This window comes from Cryptotermes secundus, unplaced genomic scaffold (genome assembly GCF_002891405.2).
Source record: "Cryptotermes secundus unplaced genomic scaffold, Csec_1.0 scaffold533, whole genome shotgun sequence".
Lineage (NCBI taxonomy): Eukaryota > Metazoa > Arthropoda > Insecta > Blattodea > Kalotermitidae > Cryptotermes > Cryptotermes secundus.
In genome coordinates this window covers 174,467-199,829 of record NW_019731275.1, presented here as the reverse complement: position 1 = coordinate 199,829, position 25,363 = coordinate 174,467, and the positions used below count along the sequence as shown (strand labels likewise).

The window sequence follows — 25,363 nt, the reverse complement described above, 5'->3', positions numbered from 1 at the left end:
ATTGCGGATCTGCGACACTGATCGGCTTGAAATATGCGGCAATGTGCATGATTCGCATTCAGGAGGTACGCTGTTCGAACCTGGGCCAAGACTATTGCCTTGACTGAGGGTTTACGTATCCTTCAGTCCCGTAAATTACCGGGCTAATACATAAAGTAGACCAGGATAATAGTCTTCTACATCCCATCCACTGAGCACGTTGTTTTAATGATAGGACATTGAGCTTAAGTTCGAGAGGTACCCGGTTTGAATCCGAGAAGAATTACCGTATCCTAATTGAAATTCTCATGGTTCCCTCAGTCCCTCTATGGTAATCTCATTGTAGTCCCTTCATATAAGTCAGGACCTCTCTTTCATATCATTACCTTCTCATCATTCATGATCGCTAAATATCCTAAAAGGTTGAAAGAGCGTCTTTAAATTATCTTAGAATCGATATATTGCATCACTGCCTATTCACCATTAATCGTCATCCTGTTATTCCTTGATAGCAAATATTTTCAAAAGTTTCTCCAGCGTTGTAGAACTGCATAAACACGAAACAAATTTGGAGCCACAAATCCATTGAGAGAATTATGGCGTGTGCAGAGAGGACGTGAAATCATTAGCATATGCAGACCGAAAGTCGGGTCAAGTGGGCTACACACTTGCTTCTTCTTTGGGTTCCCATCTCGGGCCGGAGACAGGCTCATCTCGCAGAGATTTTCGTCGTATTCCTCGGTTCCTTGACGCAAATGTCTGAAAAGTACCTCAGACTCGGCCACATTCGCTTCCTTCCACATCCTTCGGTGTCATATCATCTGAGTTATTGAAATAGTCGTTACATAAACGAAGAATGGCATTTACAAGGAATAGTTACGCGTGCAACTGGAACAAGAGTAGGTCACTGTTTGTGGTGCATCATGCGGTTATGCAGCTGTGGCAATGTAAATAAACTGGCTTAGGGAGTTCAATCACTATACTCTGCATTCTTTGCATGGCTTAGGTTCTTTTTATATGCGGTGTTTGGCGTTCTTTGCACGAAGTGGGGAGGTCGAGTCTGTCCTACAGTTAACACGTTCCATCTCTGAAATAATATATTTCGATGAAATGTTGTTTCGGAGGTCAAATGAAAGTGGTTGGAAATTCTGATTTTGGTTCGTATCGCTATAATATAGCTCATACTTTACATGAAGGTTCGAACAGCGTACCTCCCGAATGCGAATCATGCACATTGCCGCATATTCCAAACCTATCGGTGTCGCAGATCCGCAATGCCGGGGACTGTGAGCGGAACCAGCACCGGATATGCACAGCAGACACGTGCTTTGTTGGTGCTTCAAACCGAAGCCACAGCAAGAGTTCCCAGCAACCCTAACATTGACCCCAGCGGGAATTATCCTACATCCTCCAGACACATTCGCATCAGAAGTCAACTATACAGGGGCAGATGCCTTCATGAGAAGCTGAGAGTAGCTCAACTGGCCTTCTGTGAAACCCAAATATTCATTAGGGCCACCAAGTTCAGCAGAGCCTGCTACTGAACTCAAAGCCTGAGCCAGATAAATCCACTTCCTCTCTCACGCTATTTATTTTAAGATCCACTTTAATATCATGCTGATCGCCTCTGTGGTCTAGTGGTCAGAGTTCCTGCCTGCAGATCCAGAGGTCCTGGGTTCGATTCCCCGGCGCTACCAGATTTTCTGAGAAGTAATGGGTCTGGAACGGGGTCCACTCAGCCTCGTTAGGATAATTGAGGAGCCATTTAAAGGAAATAGCGGCTACGGTCTAGAAAACCGAGATAACGGCCGTGGGGATCCGTTGCGCTGACCACGTGACACCCTTTTTCCGCAAAATTGGCACTAACTTCGCCAACAAGCGGTGGTCGCTCAGTCGGTATAGTTCGCTTGCGGACTACGGATTTTTTATTTTCTTGCTACCACATATACCTAGTTCTACTAAATTATCACTTATTTGCAGATTTTCCAATTGAAACTTTTACGTATTTCTCAGCTCCTTCATGTTTGCCCATTTCTTCCTCAACACACACAGCCACACGTATACAGTGTGTCCAGGTTCTGTTAGGACTGTGTTCATTAAAAATACAAGATGTGAATTATTTTCAAAATTTCACTCTTTTTATTCAAAATAGTCTCCTTCTGAATCAATACATAGCTGGAATCGATTGAAAAGTTTTCGAAAACAGTCACTGTACTCCCTTTGTGTAATCGCATTTAAAACTGCGGTACATTCCCTTTGGATGTCCTGGATAGTGTCGTGACAGTCTCCTTTCATCGCCAACTTAAACTGCTGGGAACAACCAGAAATCTGCTGGAGCCAAATCTGGCGAATACGAAGGATGATCAAGGACTGTGATCCCTTTTCCGGCCAATAAATCGCGCATGATTTTCGATTTGTGTGGTGGGGTATTGTCGTGGAGGAGCGACCAGGAAACTTGCTCTCGATATTCAGGTAGAATTCGAAGAATTCTCGCCCACAAACGATTGAGGACTCCGAAATAATAATCGGAATTCACTGTTGACCTTCTGCAGAAATTCCTTGTGAATGATTCCTTTGGAATCGAAGAAAACGGTTAGCAATGTCTTTACTCGACTCTTTTGCATGCGCGCTTTCTTTGGTTTCGGCTCCTTTGGGCTCAATCACGCTGCACTCTGCCGCTTTGTGAGAGTCTCATATTGAAAACACCATGTCTCGTCACCAGTAACAATCGATTTTGTAAATTTTGTATCACTTTGGGCCGACCGTAACATGTGTTTGCAGTGTTCCACTGTGGCATGCTTTTCATCACCCGACAGCGCGTGCGGTACAAACCGCGCACAGACCTCCCGTTTGCCAAAATCCTCGGTCAAAATGTGATGGACAGTACTTTTTGGTATTCCCAAAAGCTCCTCGATGAGTCTTGCAGGAACACACCTGTCTGATGCAAGGATTTCGATCACTTTTTTCACATTTTCTTCAGTGCGACTTATTCTCGGCGTTGATGTACGTGGAGCGTCTTCAATGTCCTCCCTGCCGTCACGAAATACAGCATACCATCGAAAAATGTTCAAGCGACTCAAACAATCACTACCGTACACACTTTTCATCATTTCATACGCTTCTCCGGCTGTTTTGCCTAACTTCAAACAAAATTTTATGTTGGCTCTCTGTTCAACCGCCATTTTCTGACGAGCGTCAGAACAGTACTGTTACATTCAAGGTCAGAACACATGATGCAGCGAAGCTTGCACTTTGAAATTATAGACAGCCACAGCTGAAACTTCAAGAATCTTAACTCCACAACTCGCCAACAGATGGCATTGCAGGGCAGAAAAAAAAGGAGTCCTAACGGATCCTGTACACACCGTGTACGTCCATTGTTCTAGCTGTCAGTGTCCAGTCCACATTCCTTATATCCAGCTTCTTCTTTGTCTTCCCTTTACTTTTTCCTCATAGGTGCGCATTCATTATTATTTTTGGTTACATTTTTTGGGATATAACACCATGTAGGCCGTTGATAGTCAACTGACGTTTGGGAGGAACATATTGATTTCATCTTCAGGGTCGAAAGATAAGACAAGCAAGAAACCAGCTTGAAACAGGTAGCAAGTCGGTTGACTTTAAACAGATTACACGGCTATATATATCCCAGAAAACAGAACTGTTCCTAACCACGGATATGAGCTCAGATCATAGATTTCATCTGCCATTCGTTGGACGTCCAATATAACAGCTTCTTCTCTGTTCTTCTGCATAGTATTTACAATGTCTAGTTTATCCTTTACTCTAACAATTTCTCTTCACTTTATTTTCCTAACTGCCCATCTCAAATACACCAAGTGCAGTTTGTTTACATTTAGTTCCTTCGTTAATTTAACGTGTTAAGAGTTCAGAAACTTAATTTAAGATAAGTCAGTTTTAAATAAATTAATCATTTACTCGTAGGTGAGCCCCTTGTCACCACGGCATGGCGCGTCCTCAGGTTGCGGTTGGAGGAGACGCCCTCCAGGTATGGAGGGAAGCTGCGAATATATTGAATAAGCAGTCGCGGATAGCCGACAAGGGGTGGTTCTCCAGCTTTGGGGTTGGGCGTGAGGCTAAAAACTTACAGTAAATAATAACCTTGTTACGAAAATGTTCAAAAAGCCTCGGGCCTGGATGTTAAGTATAATTAGAATGATCAAGTCAAGCAGGATGAGGTAGGTAGGGCATGTAGCACGAATGGGGGAGAAGAAGAATGCATATAGGATATTGGTGGGAAAGCCAGAAGGAAAGAGACCACTGAGAAAACCAAGGCATAGGAGGGTGGACAATATTAAAAAGGATCTTAGACAGATAGGATAGGATGGTGTAGATTGGATTGATCTGGCTCAGCATAGGGACCAGTGGAGGACTCGTGAACACGGTAATGAACAAAAGTCGGAATATGTGGACCGTTTTCAGTCTGTATGTACGAGTATACCACATTATCCTGGCGATAGGCTAGATCTGTTTCTGACAAATATGCTTACGTAGAAACGTATCTGCGGTTGGCACATGCTATGTCGACCGAAACAGAGAGAGAGAGTAGCCAGGTTATCTCTTGGCAAATGTTCGGTCACAATGTTGACTCTATTAATACCTGTACGTGTCAATAGAGAGTGCTGAGATACCCGATGCCGCCACTAATAAGAAAGATAAAAGGGACACATCGATGTTACACCGTGGATTAACTAACAGCATTTCTTGCGCGGCCGATAATCAAAATCGTTTGTTGCTGCGATAACTTAACACAACTTTCGCCTCTGCACTGTCGAATGTGCTACTCCTGCCCATAAGTACGTAAGAATCGGTGCTTATAGTGTCTGCTCAGTAACTGTGCTACTCCTGCCCATAAGTACGTAAGAATCGGTGCTTATAGTGTCTGCTCAGTAACTGTGCTACTCCTGCCCATAAGTACGTAAGAATCGGTGCTTATAGTGTCCGCTCAATAACTGTGACTGCCCCCTGTAAACGTACAAGTATGGACCCAGCACTATTTGAGCAGCTCGCCAACAGCATCGAAAGGAATGGGGAAGGAGACCCAGACAAATCTGCTCTCTCCAATTTTTTCAAATATTGGTGAGTTTTGATGTGTTATCCATATATTTATGTACCAAAAGAAACAGTGCTGGAATTATTTGACCTAAGTGAGGAAAGAGCCACAAACTGAAATGACGTAACTAAACCGAAAACAGTTTTTATCCTCCAAATAACTGTTAGAAAAAAAGTCCAGATTTTTAATCTTTTGTCATCTGGTTCATCCTGGTCCATCACACTATTAATTGCATAAGATTTTTAACCACTGTTCAGTGTGTTTGAAAATAGTTGTGTTTTTAATTTTTCATCCTTTACATGTTTCCGTCAAAACGACCATCATCAGAAGGATATTATCAACACATGGAAACTACTATTACCATGTCATAGTTAAAAATATTATATCTTTTAACTTAAGATTGTCGTTTTGGTCGAAATATGTAAAGGGTGAAAAATTAAAAAAAAAACACCTTTTCTCAGTCACACGGGACGGCGGCTAAAGATCTTATATAAATTTTCTCGTCTTGTTTAAAGAATGAAGACTGAAACTATAATTTTTTCTGTTTTGTATATATGACTGTGAAGCTCGGTTTTTGGATATGAATATACTCATAGAACGTGGATCGAATGTCTTTGAGAAAAAGGGGCAGACTATTTGGACCTAAGAAAAATAAAGTAAAAAAGGACGGATAAAAAGAGTTTATAAAATAATACGGCACTTCATAATTTGTACTGTGCGTTTAATATAGTGAGGGCGGTGTTCAACTCAAGACGAATGAGATTGGTGGGGTTTGTAGCAAGTGAAGTGCGAGGATAATGATAAATCTGGCGCGAACGCTTGGTCGGAAAACCTCATGGAAAGTAAGGATCAGGCCTAGGTATTAATGCACAGGTGTTCTTCTAATGTTGACACATTAAAATCTGTATAAATTCTTTGTCGGGGTAGCGTAGTGGTCGAGGCACTATGCTACAAGCCGGGAGGTCGCGGGTTCAAGTCCCGATGAGGTCATTGGATTTTTTTCAATTGACCTAATCCTTCCAGCCGCACTATGGCCCTGGGGTCGATTCAGCCTCTAACTGAAATGAGTACCAGGAATTAATTAAATAATTTTCTTGGGGAGTAAAGCGCGGCCGGCGCGGAAGGCTGACAACCTTAACGCCATCTTTGAGCCCACTGTCTAGAAAATGTGGGACCCTCAACGTCTCACAAAACTATGGACCTTCACGGCCTGTTACAGGGATAGCTTTACGTACTTTTACTTATTAATTCTTTGTCATTGAATCTAAGTGTACGAAATTTTCGTAAATCGTTCTGCACACTTCGAAATTTGTTTGTTACACTAAAACATTTTCATGCGATATCCCCGGACATCACGAATTTTGGGCGAACGAAGGACAAAACTGTTCAGAACCTTGGTTAGAATTTCTGTGTAAATGGCCTTGACCTGTGACCGGACGACAGTTTTCAGTTGTATAAGAATTTTTCTGAAACATTATCCTACAAGTACTTAATTACTTACTCATGGAGCCGAGCCCTTCTGGAGGAGCCGCCAATTCTGCAGATACTCAAGAATTTCCCAGCATTTTATGGAACCCGAAGGTTCATTACCGTGTTCACAAGAGCCATCTAATGGTCTCTATCCTGAGCCAGATCAATTCAATCCATACTATCCCATCCTATCTCTCTAAGATCCATTTTAATATTGTCCACCCATCTACTCCTTGGTCTTCCCAGTGGTCTCTTTCCTTCTGGTTTTCCCACCAATATCCTATACGCATTCCTCGTCTCCCCCATTCGTGCTACATGCCTTGCCCACCTCATCCTCCTTGATCCTACAAGTATTCCCAAATAAAATACTCGCAAAGGTTTAAGTCCGGTGATGTTGGTGGCCGCGGAAGTTCTTGCCCAAATAGCGCAATATACTAATGGACAGAAATTTATCCTCGAAGACGCCACGAAGAAAGATACGTTCGACGTTGCTGGTGTGAGGTCTAGCACACCCACCTTGAAACCAAGCTGAATTTATGGAATACCATGTCCCATGACGAAAGGGGCAAATTTATCACAGGGCAGACTGAAGTAAACATCAGAAGTTACTGTGTCGTCGATGAATACGGGACCAAATATTCTGACTTCCGGTAATTTACAGCATACTGCAAGTCCTTCTGGACCTTCTGGACACTTTCCGATCCTTCGTATATCAGTCAATCTTGTTACTCAGTTCAGCATTGCCAATGGCAACAAACAAATTTCCCAAGCGTGCAAAACGACCTATGAAAATTCCATATAGTTGCGTTCAATAGCAAACAAGTTAGTAGACTACTATTTGATAAAAAATCACCATGTACTTTAGAGAAAGTGTATGCCATTTGAAATGAAACTGGCACAACAAAGAATCCACCGGTGGGATTTGTGCAGCTGGCGATGAACATTTATGTTCCATAACATGGGATTTGGGGGCACGCGATAGCGTAGTTGGTTGAGGCATTATGCTAGAAGCCGGAAGGTTGCGGGTTCGGGTCCTGTTGAGGTGGATTTGTTCAATTTACCTAATCCTTCCAGCCGCACTATGGCCCTGGGGTCGACTCATCCTCTAACAGAAATGAGTACCAGGAATTTTCCTGGGGGGTAAAGGACGGTCGGCGCGTAAGGCTGACAACCATACCGCCATCTGTGAGCCGACTCTCTAGAAAAAATGTGTGAGCCTCGACGTCTCACAACTCTATGGGCCTTCACGGCCTGTTACACGGATGGCTTTATCTTTACCTTAACAAGGAATTCATTGACATGCTGAATAATTTTAAGCGGTTTCTAGAAATCCTGTGTTGATACAGAAAGGAAAAAAATGTTGAAATGACGATGAGAGAGAGAGATATATATATATTCGTGGACAACGTATTATAGTTTAAGGAGTAACTGGGAGTAGGGGGTGTATACAGAATTACCTGTAGAGGAAGCCAGGAGAGGAATTGTAGGATGCAAAGTAGGAGTTTGGAGTCTGAATGAGAATAGGAGAAACAACGAACAGATTTGTCCCAATATTAGCGAATAGGAAAACTGGAACCATATAATCAGGAATGAAGGAATAAAAGTTTAGAAGGATGGAATTTTGAATAAGAGGTTTAGGCATATAGATGCAGAAACGGATATTAGGAGAGTAGTATGAGGCAAAAGAAGAAAGTAAGAAAGTATCTTATGTAACTGCATATATATAACGGGAAGAGACTGATACGAAACCACGAGTGTGAAACGGGAATAAATCTATATGGCTAGTAATTAGCATGGATAAAAAAAGGATATGCCGGTCACGGTAGCCCAGCGGTCTAAAGCATGAACTGTCTCGCTCGCAAGCCGGGATTGCGTGTTCGAATTCCTATGTTGTCCTGTGTTTTGGTAGAGGCCTTGCGACGAGCTGATCACCCGTCCAAGGAGTCCTACTGCCTGTAAAATGATAATTTTTTTACCTGTATTCTCTCCTTTATTGACAATCAGATTGTACAATCCATAAGTCAGTGTGCTGACTGGTAAATCAGACGCCAGGGCCCAAGGGGGTATAGAGCCAGTNGGGGGGGGGGGGAATGTTTATAATTGAATGTTAATGTATAACAGATGAGTTCTGTCCCAAAGGGTTAGTAATTTACGCGGAATGGCGGGGCGTAAGGCTAGGATGTCAAACTCCGGCCAAAAAATATAAATTATGATAGACCTAATAAAGTATTCAGAATTCAGTTAAAGAAACCCCGTGTCATGAGGACGAACTCTTAAATTTGCCTTGTTCTTTAAGATTTTTCAATGCAACCGTCTTGAGCATTCTCGATCACCATCCTTTCTGGATCCCTGGTAGTCGGGTAAATTAAATGAATTCATATTGGGGACATGCTGTCTGTCCGTCCCTGCTAAATTTCTTTGTCCGAAGCTACCCTTCGCACTTACAACTTATACAATTTGGTAATAAACTCGTAATTCTTTCCAAAATGCTGTTAAATAAATTAAATTTAGATAAGATTTTCACAGTGTTCAAAAATTAGATTGTGACCTTCTGTGTCATTAAAGCAGTATTATTGCAGTAGAAACGGCAAATTCCTCTGCAGCATTGGTAACCAGCCAAGCAATTTCATTTGGGCTCATACCATTCCACCGTAATTCTAACTTCATGCGAGGCTCAACGGAGACTCCAAAATCTTTTACCAAAATGGCTAACCATACGGACAGTTCATGCTAGAAAGTAAGACCTCGCTAAGATATGCAAATTTCACTTGAAACGCTTTTCTCATTAGTTACTATAGGATTCTGACGATGGTGTATAAAACACATAGCTATTAGGTTTTCGGGCTTTATCCATCGTCCTGGTTTTAAGATAACTAAGAAAAATACGACGTTTCGGAAACTGGATCTGTTTTCGTCCTCAGGTGAGGGAAACACCTATTCTGTAGGGTCCCTTAGAAAGAGTTAGCCTCAATCACTGGACCAGTTTCCGAAACGTCGTGGTTTTCTTAGTTATCTTAAAACCAGGACGATGGATAAAGTCCGAATACCCAATATATCTGTGCTTTTCTCATTGGTAAATATTTCACGATACAATACGAAAAGCATGTCAACCCATGTACAGTATGGTATCTATTGTGCAAAAATCTTTGCAACTACCTGTAATAAATTAATAACATCAGAAGCAATTAAGTATCCAAAACAGCAAAAACTCATCTGGTATATAATTACATGTATCGATTCAGTTTCCGAGTATACAACAATGCATTTTCAACTGCACTGGATGTGACAATACCTGTACAATGGAGAATGCTGGCGTGGCTATGAATTATTAATTGGGAAGTATAGGGATGGAAATACTCGTGGGCCAGCAGTTGCCAGGTAGGACTCAGCAAAGCCATGGAACGCTTAGATATGATAGCGTCCCAGGTTTGAAACTTCCTGAATACAAGCTAACGGCAACCACTCCATGATATTTAGTAAATATTTCCCGTTAAGAATATAGCTTTCCAGTGTGGTTCTGTGAGGAAACAATGCTTAGACATGTCCTGTAAATCCCAAAGCACCATTCTATCTCCACGACTGTAAAATTAAATACAGTGTGACGTGTTTGTGTTTCGGGGGGAAGCTATGAATAACAGCAGCAAAATTTGTTCAGGGTCGCTCGATAGGTTTAGCCTGCAGCTCACAGAACAGGGACTACCGGAAGCACATTTCAGTTTAGACGGAAAGTACATTCCAAAAATACATGGAATTAACATATTTTCTTATCGATGTTTCCTTAAACTAAACTAAACACATCTTATCTAACTAAACGATGGAGATGAACCTACTCCTAGAACACGTAATGGTTGCACTTGGTCAATATAGTCGCTTGCTTCATGATGACCAAAGATTCAAAACCGTGTTCACAAAAACCCTACATTGAACCCTGTTTGAATCTTCTGAACACCTTACGTCGTACAACATAACAATATAAGTAGGTAAGTGTGTCTGTTTGTGAGACAAAGGTTTTAAACGATCATACACACGACACTATTAAAATAAATTTAAAATTTTATGCGGAATTGCATCGCACAGACTTCCGCCTAACTTATTGCAGTAAAGCTTTCCCTATTGTGTAGTATTACTTCATATTCCTTTCCAGCAGAATTCTTCTGCGCCTCTGACTGCGCATAATAAAACATTGCGATATAATCGCAATGTTTTGAATGTAATGGCTTCTAAAAATACATTACAGAGCCCTAAATTATGACGATCATGGCAGTAAGACTCACAATGTCCTTCTGTACTTCAGTCATTCATTGTTAACAAGAAGTTCTTGGAAGAATTTTCACTGTAATTTGAGCATCTGCTGTGATAAGTAGAAAACACTTAGTATATATGCTTAATAAAGTCAATAAAAGAATACAGTTTGANAATGTCCTTCTGTACTTCAGTCATTCATTGTTAACAAGAAGTTCTTAGAAGAACTTTCGCTGTAATTTGAGCATCTGTTGTGATAAAGAGAAAAACACTTAAGTATGTATGCTTAATAAAGTCAATAAAACAATACAGTTTGGGAGACTGTAGTGTTGGTATTATTGATGGAAGTGATTTATGAAGTACATCGTTGAGATGGACTCAGATGGCATGATATACTCGTACATACCAGGTCTCCTGACGATCAGTTCAGGCAGTCGAATAATATTAAGGTTTTTTTCTCGGAAATCTGTGAGGCTTTGATGTTGGTATTACTAATGGGAGTGTCAGTAGATATCTCGTTGAAGATGTGGCAGCATAGTGCGTACCTTTTCATATGGCTGGATAGCTTGCAGTAACTGAAACCTGTAACATTTCATCCGAAGACATGCCCGCAGAATTTAAATTTTCAGTAAAGGTAAAATTAAGTTGTCCTCCCGCTTAACTAATGAAGCACTACGCCATGAAGGCGTGTGGTTGAGTGGATGTATAGATCCACATTTTCTTGACCTCGACACTAGTTGGAGGTCAGGGGTCAGCTTCACGCCCCGGGGAAAGAGCCCCAGGTACCTATTAGATAGAAGGCTGGGTGAGCCCCAGAGCCAGTCTGGACGACGTGGAGAAAATTTTTGAACCTACCGGGACTCGAACTCCGACACTTCGGTCGTTCAACCCGTAGCCGCTCGCTATACCCACTACGCTTTCCCGGCTAATTCTTACAAATGGTATCTTCGCTTCGGGTTTGTGACTAGAATGTATATACATCTTTCAATCTCGTCTAAAAAATTATCTTTATAACAGGCCGTGAAGGCCCATAGGGCTGTGAGACTTCGAGGATCCCACATTTTCTCTAAATAATCGGCTCACAGACTGTGGTAAGGTTGTCAGACTTACGCGCCGGCTGCCCTTTACTCCCCACGAAGATTCCTGGTACTCATTTTTGTTAGAGACTGAGTCGACCCCAGGACCATAGAGCGGCTGGAAAAATTAGGTAAATAAAAAAAATATTCAATGACCTCATCAAGAATCGAACCCGTGACCTTGCAGTTGGTAGCATAGTACCTCAATCGATTATGTTACTGCGTGCCCCCATATAGAAAATATATTCATAATTTTATAAACGAGAATGCAGTTTATTACGTCCTAAATTGTGAAGCACTGCTCATAGCTAATGTGAGGTGTTTATCAACTTGAGTTGTGGACCCAATTTATTGCTCCTGCTGATTGGAGCAAACCCACGTGCTATTTGATTTACGAGGAAGTGAGAGCCAAAGGCCCGCTATAAAAGTCTCAAAACTGCCGAACAATGACCCGAGTATATTGGCACGGTCCTGCCTTCAGCGATGAAGAATAGACAATTTACTATCCCCAGAAATATATGGCACTAAGTTCCTCACGTCCATTATAGGGGCCCATGTACGTAGAAAAGGAGAAAGTGGTCTTGTTTCCGCAACAGTAAAAACTGCTCGAAACGGAACAACACCAGAATGGAAACGTCTCATTAGCGGAAGTGCCTCCAGTTCTGCGAGTACAAAATGACAACTAATGTAAAATTATGTAAGATTTGAGGCTTTCACGGCGGTGACTATGAAGAAAGCAGTCTTCTTAATGTAAAATTAGTACAAATATTATGGGTTTGGACATTATCCATAGTCTTGTCTTTATATAAAAGCAGCGTCCTGTTTATTTTTCAAAACACAACCTTTCGGAGATTGGATTCTGTCTCCGTTTTCAGGTAAAGCCTACTCATTTGGGCCCAATCGATAGAGCTAGTCCCTATCTCCGGTCTATCAATTGAGCCCAACTGAATAGGTTTTACCTGAAGACGTAGACACAATCCAGTCTCCGAAACGTTATGTTTTTAAAAGTGAACAGGACGGTTTTTAGATAAAGACAGGACGATGGATAATGTCCAAAAATATAATATTTGTACTGATGTACCAAGAATTTAATGGAAAACTATGCTAGAATACTAATCGACTTCTATTCTTATCAATATTTTCGGTAGTATGCTTCCAAGAATTTGTGTCAGAAAGAGCAGTCCTGCCATTATTGTGAAAAAGAAATTTGGATACTATTCATGTTATATTAGAAAGAAACTGAAAATAATATAAAAGAAAGAAAAATGAATGGACAGATATAATCAGATGCGCACTACTCACTAAGAGTGTTATGGATACATACACACACACACACACACGTAAATACATACATACGCACATACATACATGCTTACATACACATACACTGACACGTGTCCGGGGTTACGTGACTAATATTAACGGGTTCTGGATGGGATGGCTGAATTTTTTACCACCTTCTACAACCAACTCGCACTTACAAGCAATACAGCGCTATCGCTGATTTACACAATTTACAGACCATCGTTATACACGCACTAGGATCCTCATTCTTCACTAGTCGTATTCTGGTAACGGAATTAAAACAGTCTCACACTGTGACTAAATCTTCACAGGCTGACTCCTAATTCTTTTTCAACTACTGTCTTCACGTGACTATCTCCTACCGACAACTCCGTTCTATTTCTTCAGTTCTCATTGTCGTACTCTCTGTTGTATTCCTTGTACTCTTCTGTACTCCTACAGCTGCTAGCTTCGGAATTCGACTCTCTTATATTTCCTCGGCGTGGACCACGCAGCAAAAAACAAAAAACAAAAACAGTCGCACTATTGTTGTAGAGGCGTGTTACCCTGCAGTTGCCTAGCAGTCTCGGCGCGGACCACATAGAAAACACATTTCATTCTTGTCACGCCGCGTATTTATTGGTTCGTTACCCGGCAGTGAATGTCCTTTATTGTCACGTATTTTTGTACGCATTACCCAGCAATGAGCTGTTTACCAAAAATCTGTCTCCGCGGGAACGTGTTTATCGAGCCGTTGCCTATCAGTGGGTCTGTATGTCACGATACATACATTAGTGATGTATATACTGTGAATTGTTTTGTCTATAATAGGCCACACATTTTCAGTACCATATTAATTTCGATTATTATAGCCCCACTAGTTGCTGAGATTTTGTGGTAATGCCTGTGAATAGACCTTAATGCGCTTGGAAAGCCGAGAAATAGATGGGAAGACAATGTGAAGATAATCAAGTTGTGAGGATTATTCATAATCGTGTCCAATGACGGCACTTGGACTGCAGTCCGTGTATATACGTGTGTGTGTGTGTGTGTGTGTGTGTGAACCATAAATCTATATTGCGGACTGGAATTGCTTAAGCTGCAGACAACCTGCTGGGAAACACTCTCCTGTAGGAGGGAGGGCCGTCTTCGAGCGTGCGGATGACCAAGAAAAGAGAACCAGAGTGATTTATTCCGCAGACTCTCTCTGAAGCCGCCATTTCTAATCATTCTAATGTCTCCACTTTCGTGCTGCAGTTATCAGGACAAGCAGGAGAAGCCAGGGAACCTTCTGCAAAACGATGCTCTCCCCAACCGCTATTAAATGTTTCGCACTTCTCCCATGACTTTTCATTTTCACCTATTCTTCTGCTATACTTCGTAACCTCTCTTTATCTCTCTCCCGGTTAGTCGCTGGCTTCCCACCGCGGCGGCCCAGGTTCGATCCCGGGTCTGGTCAAGTGGGATTTGTGGTGGACAAAGTGGCGCTGCGGAGGGTTTTCCCCGAGTACTTCGGTTTCCCCTGCCAATCTTCATTCCACGAAATTCTCCATCATCATAATCACCCGGGGCAGGCTACAATAGGCCAATCGGTGTCCGCCGTGCCGAGTGGACCCAGTTGGACTCCACCGCCCCTCCCCACTAGGCGAATTACTTCTCTCTCTCTCTATCAGTAAACCGGAGAGATCACGGATGCAAGGAAGCTGCGCTATTCTTAACATTCTTGCGTACTGCGCACGACAGGCATTAGACTATAACGCAAATTGTTATTTATCACTGCTCTCCACACTTGGAGTTGCACGCAGTTGCACTGGCCGTTAACTTCGTCCGAAAATACGTCAATAAAGAAACAACACGCTCCTGAATCCGAATGAATCTACGTCATGAAGTGAAGCAGTGAAATTGTCTTGAAAATGTATGTGTGGTTTGCAGATGATAGAAAACAAAAGAACTGTGGGCTCCGTTTTGAAATCCGTGTATTTTCCAGATGCGTTGCTTGAGATTTTGCATACCCCATGTGTTTTGATAATAATTTATTGCATATACAGCAGACATTTGTTGCAAAGCTAATCGCACTAAATAAAACAAACTATCGGACTATGTTGTTTATTGTTAAGTGTACACCATCTCGAAAAATAGTTCAAATAAAATTTGTAAATACTAATGAGGTCTATATTTTATACGGCGCGCAAGTTTATCGGACAATGGTCTAAACATACTCGTAGAGTTCAGTTTTAGATTAATGTAAAATATCTGTCATCTCTGCAAGTACGAATTAAATTAATATTAGGCTCACTCGTAAGTTTTCATAAAACCCTCATATAAGACAGTTCATCGAAATTTCTCGAAAAATTCGGAAAATAAACTTGCTGACACATGATGGGCTCGGCATGCACAGTATTTTATGGACTTCTACGAAGAGATCTCCTAAAACTTCGACTTCATTGACAGGCAACCCGCAGCTCGCCGGACCACCACACGGGCCTCAGAATGAATTCCGCTAATGAATACTAAAAATGTTGCGTGTCAGATAATATGCTACAAATATTTTAAAAGAATACATTTCAAATTAGAACCGAAGATTGCTGTCATTATACTGGAAAACATATTTTGTTGGCAGATGTTCATTATATTTAATATTCCACTGCTGTAATAAGATCAGGTCGGTCAGTCCGCAGCGCGTGTTTTAACATCCATGTCAATTCTTATGATTTCCTCTGTGTGAACTTGAGCTTAGGCTGTTACTGTCGTCTTTTGTTTGCTAGTCTGAAGTGAGATAGCATTATTGTTACTGTCGAAACCTTTGCTTTGAGAGACCACATCGTCACAAACTGCAGTGATGTTTGTTTAAAAGTGTGCTGTACGTTTCTGAAAAGTGTTTGGCGCACTTCAGACCGCCTCTGTGGTCTAGTGGTTAGAGTTCCAGGCTACAGATCCAGATATACGGGTTCGATTCCCGGCGCTACCAGATTTTCTGAGAAGCAGTGGGTCTGGAACGGGGTCCACTCAGCCTCGTGAGGATAATTGAGGAGCTATTTCAAGGAAATAGCGGGTCCTTCTAAAAAACCGAAATTAACGGCCGTGGGGATTCGTTGCGCTGACCACGCGACACTTTCTATCCGCCAAAGTTGGCACTAAAATTCGCCGTCAAGCGGCGGTCGCTCGGTCGGTATAGTTCGCTTGCGGACTAAAACCGCGGACTTTGTTTTCTTTGTTTGTTTGTTTGGCGCACTTCAGAGAGATTGTATAGTGACTTCTAGTATAGCAGACACTGCATTAACAGGAATTCGGTTTCGGTAGACGAGAATACCCGTATATCAACATTTATGAGAGAAGGAACACAACTAAAAAGAAATGTAGGAAAATGATGTGATATTTTCGCTTGTGCAGCTGATTGTTAGTAAACAATATTTCAAACCAACAGTGTTAGTGATGAAAGTCCGAGAGCATTAACTTTTCACTCACTCGCTCACTCGTGGAGCTCAGCCCTTCTTGAGAAGCCGCCAATTGTGCAGGTACTCAAGAACTTTCCAGCATTTTATGGAACCCGAAGGTTTATCACCATCTTTACAAGAGCCCTTCACTGGTCCCTATCCTGAGCCAGATCAATTCAATTCAATCCATACCATCCCATCTTATCACTCTAAGATCCATTTTAATATTGTCCACTCACCTACGCCTTGGTCTCTTTCCTTCTGGCTTTCTCACCAATATCCTATATGCATTCCTGTTCTTACCCATTCGTGCTACATGTCCTGCCCATCCCATCCAACTCTTGAGATCTTTCGTAACTTTTCACTGATATTTTAAAATAAATTTTGGTGTAATAGTATGACGGCAGTAAAGAAAATAAAAGATGTAGATGAAAACCATAGGTGGACTGAAGAGCATTTCTTAGTGTGTATTAAATGGACTATTGTTTGCATCGTTTGTAATGAAAGTATTTTCTGAACTATTAATTAAGAGAGACAAAGCAGCAAAGTGTGCATTACAACTGAGCGGCCTGGAGGAGGCCCTGTTTAAGAAGCCACAAATATCTCAGCTTAAAAACCATCCTGCTCAACAATAAATTTATTAAAATATCCAGTCTAAAGGCAAGACAACGCAATGAGTACTGCTTACTTGGCTTCTGAAATTATAGCAAAATAAAATGAAATTTTTAGTCGTGGGAAAACAGAATGCTCAGAGGCAGCTGTACATATTGCATCTCCTAACAAAGAAATATACATGCAAGAGAGTATATATACGAGTTCTAAAATGAGTTTATCAAGAAATCACCGTTGATAGAAGAATCGAAGAATTCTGAAACAACATTTAAGAATGCTTGATGATGAAAACCGATAATTTTCAGTGGTTTATTGTCTGTGGGCAAAATCACCGATGTGAGCAACACAGCCAAACTTGCTGTTTTGTTCGCGAAATCGACGTGGAGTTCAACATAACTGATGAATCAGCTGCCCTAGTGACAATGGAAGGGACCATCACGGTTGCAGAAGTCTGGATATCCCAGCACAGAAACCAGCTGAATAACGGAAGGAGCGCCAAGTATGGCCGGAAGGGACCATGACCTATTTTCGCTTATCGCCGACATGAAGAATACAACGTATAGGCCATTCGATGATAAGACTTTTTTTATTGCTAGTGGGGTGGGACTAAGTCCCTTGTACTGCGGCCACTTCTGGCCTATTGTACCAGCCCCAGATGATAGGTGAGGGTGATTGTGGAGCAATTGGTGGAATGAAGATTGGCAGGGGAAACCGAAGTACTCGGAGAAAACCTGCCCCATCGCCACTCTGTTCAGCACAAATCCCACTTGACCAGACCCGGGATCGAACCCGGGCCGCCGCGGTGGGAAACCAGCGACTAACCGCTTGAGCTATGGCGCGGCCCATGATAATACATTACTTGATATACCGCGAGAATCTGAAGACGGATTTCCCCAAGATGACGAAAATAGTTGCAGTGCTTTAAGACACGTTAATTTCCTTAAGTAAAGTTCTCCCTGTATGAGGCCGTGGCGTCCCATAAGGTTGTGAGACGTCGAGGCTCACACATATTCTAGAGAAACAGCTCAGTCATGGCTGTTGGGTTGTCAGCCTTAAGGGGTCCATACACGTATGAGTCCGGCTCGGCGAGCTTGACTCAGGAGCCGGGCTCGGATTAATTTTACCACAAACGCATGAGCTGACTCCCAACTTTGCAACCCACACACGGACGAGTTTGGCTCATTGGAACCCGAGCCGAGTCGGACTCGCGAGCCAGACTCGTACGTGTATCGGCCCCTTCACGCGCCGCCTGTCGTTTACCCTCAGGAAGATTCCTGGTACTGATTTCTGTTAGAGGCTAAGTCGACCCCAGTTAGTAAATAGTTCTTTTAAAAAACAAAAAACAAATTTGTAATGAATAAATTGAGAAGTCGACTCGAATACGAAAGAGTAGGAAGCTACCGCCCAGTTGCCACTTCACGTACATTCAGATATTGAGAACTTTGTGGCAAAGCAACAAGGGCAAGCTTCACATTGACGTTCTTCCATTCTTAGCTATAAAACGGCAATTCCTAAAAAGAATTAGTATTTTCACTGCAGTAATACCAACAGCTTTTATCACATAAAAGCTTATATAACAGTTTGTTGAAAAAAATATGACCTTCCCTGTTATCAGTTGGCTTACGGCAGTTGTGTAGTTCTGATATTTTAAAATAGACCCTCATGCAGAAGAGGCTGCTCAGCGCAGCCCGCATTCCTCGCGAGCCACTGGATTGTCTAGACCTGCACGCATTACAGGTATGTAGCAGAAGCTGCTTCGGCTTTTTGAGGATATGGCACACCAGAAACAATGGACGAGGAAATGAATATGCTATCCAGACACTCATATATAGGACAACATGTGACTTAAGAATAGAATAAATATAATTTAATCTAAGCGAATGTGAAACGAACAACAAAAACGGCGATGAATTGTCGATATATATTTAAGTTACGCGTTAGTGCTTCTGTTCTCACTTTAAAGTGAACTACTGTATTTTTTCGGCCTTCAGATTCGAATAAAGGCCATCAATGTATACAGTTTTACTACTCTGATGAAACATAACACAAAATAATAATTCCTCTTCAAGAGTGGTTCAGTTTCCGAACTGCTTGCATGTATGTGTGTGTAGTAGTGACTATAGACGGGGTTTGGGTTGGATGATTGAATTGTTAACACCTTATACAATCAACTCGTATTTACTAGCCATACAGCGCTATCGATAATTTACACAATTTGCAGTTCACCGTTACACATTCACTAGGATTCCCAGTCTTCCCTTGTATCCTGGTACCGGAATTAAAAGTCTCATTGTGTCTAAATCTTCTAATCACATGCTAGGTCTTCGCAGGCTGACTTCTAATTCTTCTTCAAGTACTAATTTCCCGTGGCTGTCTCCTGCCGACAAATGAACTGAACTCTGTTGTACTCCATTGTACGCCATTGTACATCCGTTCTCTTGACTCTCTGTTCAAAGTCAAAGTCACATTACGACTGACGGTCAGTCAGTAAGTCTTGGAGTCGAGCCCCATCTGGGACTCATGACGAGATATTTATTACTCTTTGACAGTTATGGTCTTGTTCTTTGTTGGGCGCCCTCTCTGACAAGAGTACGGGTCTGTCTTTTGTATATGCTGCTGGTCCTTGCCAACGCACTCTTTCTTTCTTTATTTCTTTCAGTTGCCTAGTAAACAGTCTCGGCGCTGACTGCTTAGAAAACGCCTTTCATCCTTGTTGCTTATTGTTATACGCATTATCCAACAACTGTCGTCCTTACATTGTTGAGAGCGTAGCTTCGGGAATGTCTTTACCGAGCTATTGCCTAGAAGTGATCATATGCATCACAATATGTAAGAGTTTCTTAAAGAAGTTTCGGCATGAAAGGTAAAATTGTCACCGTGCTACGTCATTAAGACTTGGTGGGGAGTGTAGGTACGGATCCACGTAATCTTGATCTCGGCACTGGTTGGAACTGAGTTGGCTTCACACACCAGCCGCTTTAAACCCCGGGAAAGGTCCCTCGGTACTTATTGGATAAGAGACTGAATGGGCCCCAGAAAAAGGCCTGCACGACGTAGAGAGGAGAAAAAACTTGCCCATACCAGGACTCAAACTCTAACTCATCGGCCGACAAGCCCAAAGTTCAACATACAGAGGCTTAATTTTATAATTCAAATAATGGTGTGCGATTGTATATTAATGACCGCCTTTGTGGTATAGTGGTCAGAGTCCCTGGCTACAGATCCAGAAGTACCGGGTTCGATTCCTGGTGCTACCAGATTTTCTGAGAAGTAGTGGGTCTGGAAAGGGGTCCACTCAGCCTCTTGAGGATAATTGTGGAGCTACTTGAATGGAAAAATAGCGGCTCCGGTCTAAAAAACCGAAATTAACGGCCGTGGGGATTCGTTGCGCTGACCACGCGATACCCTCTATCCGCTAAAGTTGACACTAACTTCGCCGACAAGCGGCGGTCGCTCAGTCGGTGTAGTTCGATTGCGGACTAAAGCCACGGAGTTTGTTATTGTTTGTTTGTTACTGCATATTAATGATCAAACAAAGTCGCTGCATATAGATTGTGGGTTTATATGTTATGACGCCGTGTAGCCGAAGAAGGTGGAAGCGGTAACGCTTCTGACTTGCATCCGAGAGGCGCTCAGTTTGAATCTCGGCCAAAATATATATTAACTTGATTGCGGTTTTCTTGGGTTTCCTCAGTACCTCTAGGCAAATTCCTGGACAGTAATTTAAATTAACCTACGGCAACTTGTTCGCGCATTTTTGCAATCCATTATTCACTATATATACACGAATTAAGTTTTTGGACATTATCCATCGTCTTGTTTTATTTAAAACACTTCCTGTTTATTTTCCAAAACACAACGTTTCGGAGACTGGATTCTGTCTCCGTCTTCAGGTAAAACCTCCTTAGTTGGGCCCAATAGATAGAGCTAGGCCCTATCCCAACTGAGTAGGTTTTACGTGAAGACAGAGACAGAATCCAGTATCCGAAACGTTGTGTTTTGGAAAATAAACAGGACGGCTTTTAGACAGAGACAAGACGATGGACAATGTCCAAAAACTTAATACTTGTACCAATGAACCATCGTCACATACTTCCAGACCTTTTTTCCACTTTTCACTCTCAGTCAGTAGACACTATGGACACAGTGTTACTAACAGCATCGTTAAATAAGCTATAAAGAGAAAAACACTGTGTAGCCCGTTAGGTGGTTACCAAACTTTAAGTTGGAGGTAGCACGTTCCTCTGAGGGAGCCCTGGAAGACACTTAACATGTTGCAAGATGACGTTGCCCAGAACACCGCAGTTTTCAGCTTCACTGTCATGATAACTTCTATTTCAAAACTATTACAATCTAACATCGAGTCAGATCTCTTTCTGCAATGATCTATCGGAATTGCGGTTAAACCTGACAGTATGAGAAACGCTCTCACGAATAGCTTGGCCAATTTACGATCTGGTCGAAATAACTTCACGAATGAACAGCCTCGCAAGTAAACCCTGCAGTCAGTGCCTCTCTCATGCATTTATTGCTTCTGGCAAGCTCCGTCGGTGATCTATATATTTTTATTAGCGGCAATGACCAGGTATTTAGGGTGACTGACAGCAAAATATTAACCATTCTATATGCTGTGTTGGAAATCGCATAGGTCTACATCTGGCGCAAATGCGAAAGCATCTAATGTCTCTTGAAGTGAAAGCGTGGGTTCAGGAACACTGAATTTCTGACGCCATATTGCTTTATGACGGTTAAGAATAGCTAGGTGCAGTAGTATCAAGTCATGTACTTATACCGTCCGTACAGGCATGCTTCATCCTTAATTATAAAAAGACTACCTCACTAACTAACTAACTCCATGGAGCTGAGTCCGTCTTGAGAAGTCGCCAGTATCTCAGCCACTCAGGAATTTCCCAACATCTTATGGACCCCGAAGGTTCATTACCGTGTTCACAAGAGCCCTCCACTGTTCCCTGACTTCCATTTCTCTTCGTTATGAAGCTTCTCATTGTGCCATTTTCTTCAACCTCCCACCACTTCTTCTCTTTGCGGTCTAAATATTCTTCTCAGCACCCTGTTCTCAACCACCCTCAGTCTATGTTCCTCCCTTAATGTAAAATACCAAGTTTCACACCAATACAGAAGCACATGCAAAACTAGTTTTGTATATTCTAATTTTTATGTTTTTATACAGCAGATAAGAAGACGAAAGGTTCTGGACTGAATGGTAGCAAGCATTACCCGAATTCTATCGCCTCCTAATTTCCTGCTGAATCAGGTTTTGATTTGTTATCCCCTTGACACTACAGCCCCAGTGGGCCTAGGCCTACCTCCATGAACTTCTCCGTTCACTTCGGTTTTTCTAGATCTTACACATACGGTAGGACTCCTTGGGCGAGTGATCAGCTCGTCGCAAGGCCTCTACCTGTACACAAACACAGAAAAACGCACACAAACATCTATGCCCTGAGTGGGTTTCGAACTCACGATCTCTGCTTCCGAGAGAGCGAAGACAGTGCATGCCTTAGACCCCTTAGACCGCTCGGCTACCGTGACCGGCTTTGATTTGTTATAGTCGTTCCCAAATATCTGAACTGTGCCACATCTTCAAAACATGTGTTAGCTGTGTTTATGTCATGATTTCAGCGGACTACACGGCGTTATATCATAGAAGATAGAACTCTTGAATTAATACAATCGTCTCACATGTTTCTGTCGCATATGACCGTATTTAGAGGCTCGAAAGATAAAAGGAGATCGCTGATGTATGCATTAAAATATGGAATATGTATATTCCTTGTAAGCAAAATACGATATTGTGAAATATGTTATGGTTGCTCTCGCTTCTGGCGTGTGTTAAATTACTTTACACAGACTTCGCGTGAAGTATGAGGTAATGCTATGTCGGTAATTTTCTTATATTCTTTGCTACTGTTTTAACACAGCTCCAAAACAAACAACAACTAACATCTCTACCAATACAGACAGGAATGAAGTACGTAAGACCATCACTAACACAGTTTTGCGCAATTGTTCTTACGAAGTCTGTATAAAAGCAATTTAACAATGTTTTTCTGAAGCCAGAGCAACCATAACATGTGCCGAAACCTCGTGTTTTAGTCAGAAAAATGTGTGTTGTATATTGTTACGTGATGGATTGGTAAACGAATTTATTGAACCTAAAACAACTCATGACACTTTGTAGACTAGCGTTCTCCGTCACGGTCTTCACTGCGCTGCCTGGTAGCGGCTTCGAACTATGTGGCGTCCTCTGCTTCCGTATTCAACGGTTCCTGTCCTCGATGACTGGCACCTTTCAGCTGCAGCTACCGAAATGAACTAATTGGCGAACTCACAAAGTCAACGTCAAAGTCAAAGTTACTTTACGACTGGCGGTGTACCGCCGGTCAGTTCCTCTTGTCGCCAGGCCCCTTGAGGCCACGACCAGAGGGTTTTTTTTTTCAACTGAACCCTTCCGGTAATAGTCCTTACGTAACATCCTCTCTAACGAGAAGATGGGTTTGTCGTTTATAAATAAGCTTGGATTTTCGTCAAGTGTATATTTCGCACATGTAACATGTTATTGAAAATTCTTCCTTTTTTACTACACACAAGTCCTCTGTCAGTACAGGCTTTACAGAGTAGATCATGTCTAACTTAAGTATCTTATGCTACAACGCAGCTTAAACATTTGAACGGTCGTAAACTTGGGACAATCGACTCCTAATGTAGCCTCGGCACGGACCGCATAAAAAACACTTCTCCCAAGAAGCTTAAAACAGAAGAAGCAAGAGGACGGGAAAATTACACAATGAGGATCTTCGTAATCTGTATGTATAATCTTTAAAGTGATTTAATCAAGAAGGATAAGGTGGACGGGGTATATAGTATGGGAAAATTAAGAATTGAAACGTTAGGCTTTACAAGAAACGAAAATTTAAAATGAATCAAGACCTGTTACAGGAGAAAATGTGGACTGGACGAAGTGACTCAAAAAATGGTTGAATAGCAGGCCGTTTTGAACACAGTAACGAATGTTGCATTTCATGAAAACAGGACATTTCTAGACCATCTAAGCAACTATAAACTGTTCAAGGAATATCTTGCATCATGAAGTCAGTCTTTTGTTTTCGGGTGGATGAAGTCAGCTGTCATCACGTACCGTATACACAATCTGGAAGCCGTAAGGACGGGAAGGCAGATTTTCTGATTGCTCTGGAGAAATTTATCTGAGCCTCAGCAGTTTTTACATAACGTTTACAGTGACTGCAAGTCTACATGTGCTTCGCCAAGTAACGAGGTGACTTCTGTAACAAATATGAGAACAACAACTTCTGAGTTGTATCGCCTTGTATTTCGTAGATGTTCACTGGCGTTTCGGAGGAATGTATAGCCTCCTTCTTCAAATTACTGTCTGCTTATTGCTGCTTTCTTGCTTGGCTGATCCTTCGACCCTGAAATTGGAGGATATATGCTCCTCCGAAATATCGGAGGAATTTAACAAGTACAGGGCATTGCAAACCAGAAGATTGTACTCTTTGTAGTCAATGTGCATGGGTTACCTGCAGACCAGCGCACGCACTTGCCACCAAGTCGCTGCCCGTGAAATACACATCGCTTCAAACAATAGAACGTCGTTTTACATAATGTAAATTTAGTTTTAAATTACTTTAATATGTTGAATTATTTGAAAAAGAAACAAATTTGTTTTCAAAATAATAAGCTTTTGGACGTACAGCCCCTATGGACTATAGAGTGTTAGAGAACAGTGTAGAAATTTACGAAAATCATCATACATACCCGAGGAGTTCTGTCTTCTGGGATATAACGCAGTTCAGGTCATTGAAAATCAGCCGACTTTTTGAATGAACATGTCGCCTCCATCTTCAGCATCGAATTATAAACGAAGCAAGAAACCAACAAGAGAGCACTGCTTGCCACCTGCTTTCACACTGTTCTCTTGCTTCGCTTATTCTTCGCCCTTGAAGATAGAGGCGACATGTTTCTACGAAACGTCGGTTGACTTTCAACGGACTAAACGGCGTTAGAACCCAGAAGATAGGACTCTTCATAACTACCGCTGTGAGAACCTCAAATCCATACATATTTGACTATGGCCCTTTGCGGCCGAAATATGTGAATTTAGATGAAGTATTGACTAAGTGATGAATCGACCAGTATTCTGTGAGGTTACA

General features: G+C 41.9%; 1 protein-coding gene and 1 long non-coding RNA gene across 4 annotated transcripts in view; one reads left to right on the top strand and one right to left on the bottom strand.

Moving 5' to 3' along the window:
• The window catches only part of LOC111866839 (protein FAM184A), a 116,589-nt gene that overhangs the window by 3,131 nt on the left and 88,095 nt on the right, over window positions 1–25,363 (top strand). The window contains exon 1 of one of the 2 annotated variants that reach the window (XM_023856151.2): window positions 4,687–5,079. The exons of the other annotated variant lie outside the window; for it this stretch is intronic. Coding sequence (XP_023711919.1) covers window positions 4,982–5,079 — 98 coding nt within the window. The 5' untranslated portion in view covers window positions 4,687–4,981. Of the gene's footprint in view, window positions 1–4,686; window positions 5,080–25,363 lie in introns of those variants that run through there. 2 annotated transcript variants of the gene reach the window in all.
• LOC111866842 overlaps window positions 1–25,363 on the bottom strand; it is a 76,835-nt gene that overhangs the window by 24,146 nt on the left and 27,326 nt on the right. The window lies entirely within an intron of this gene.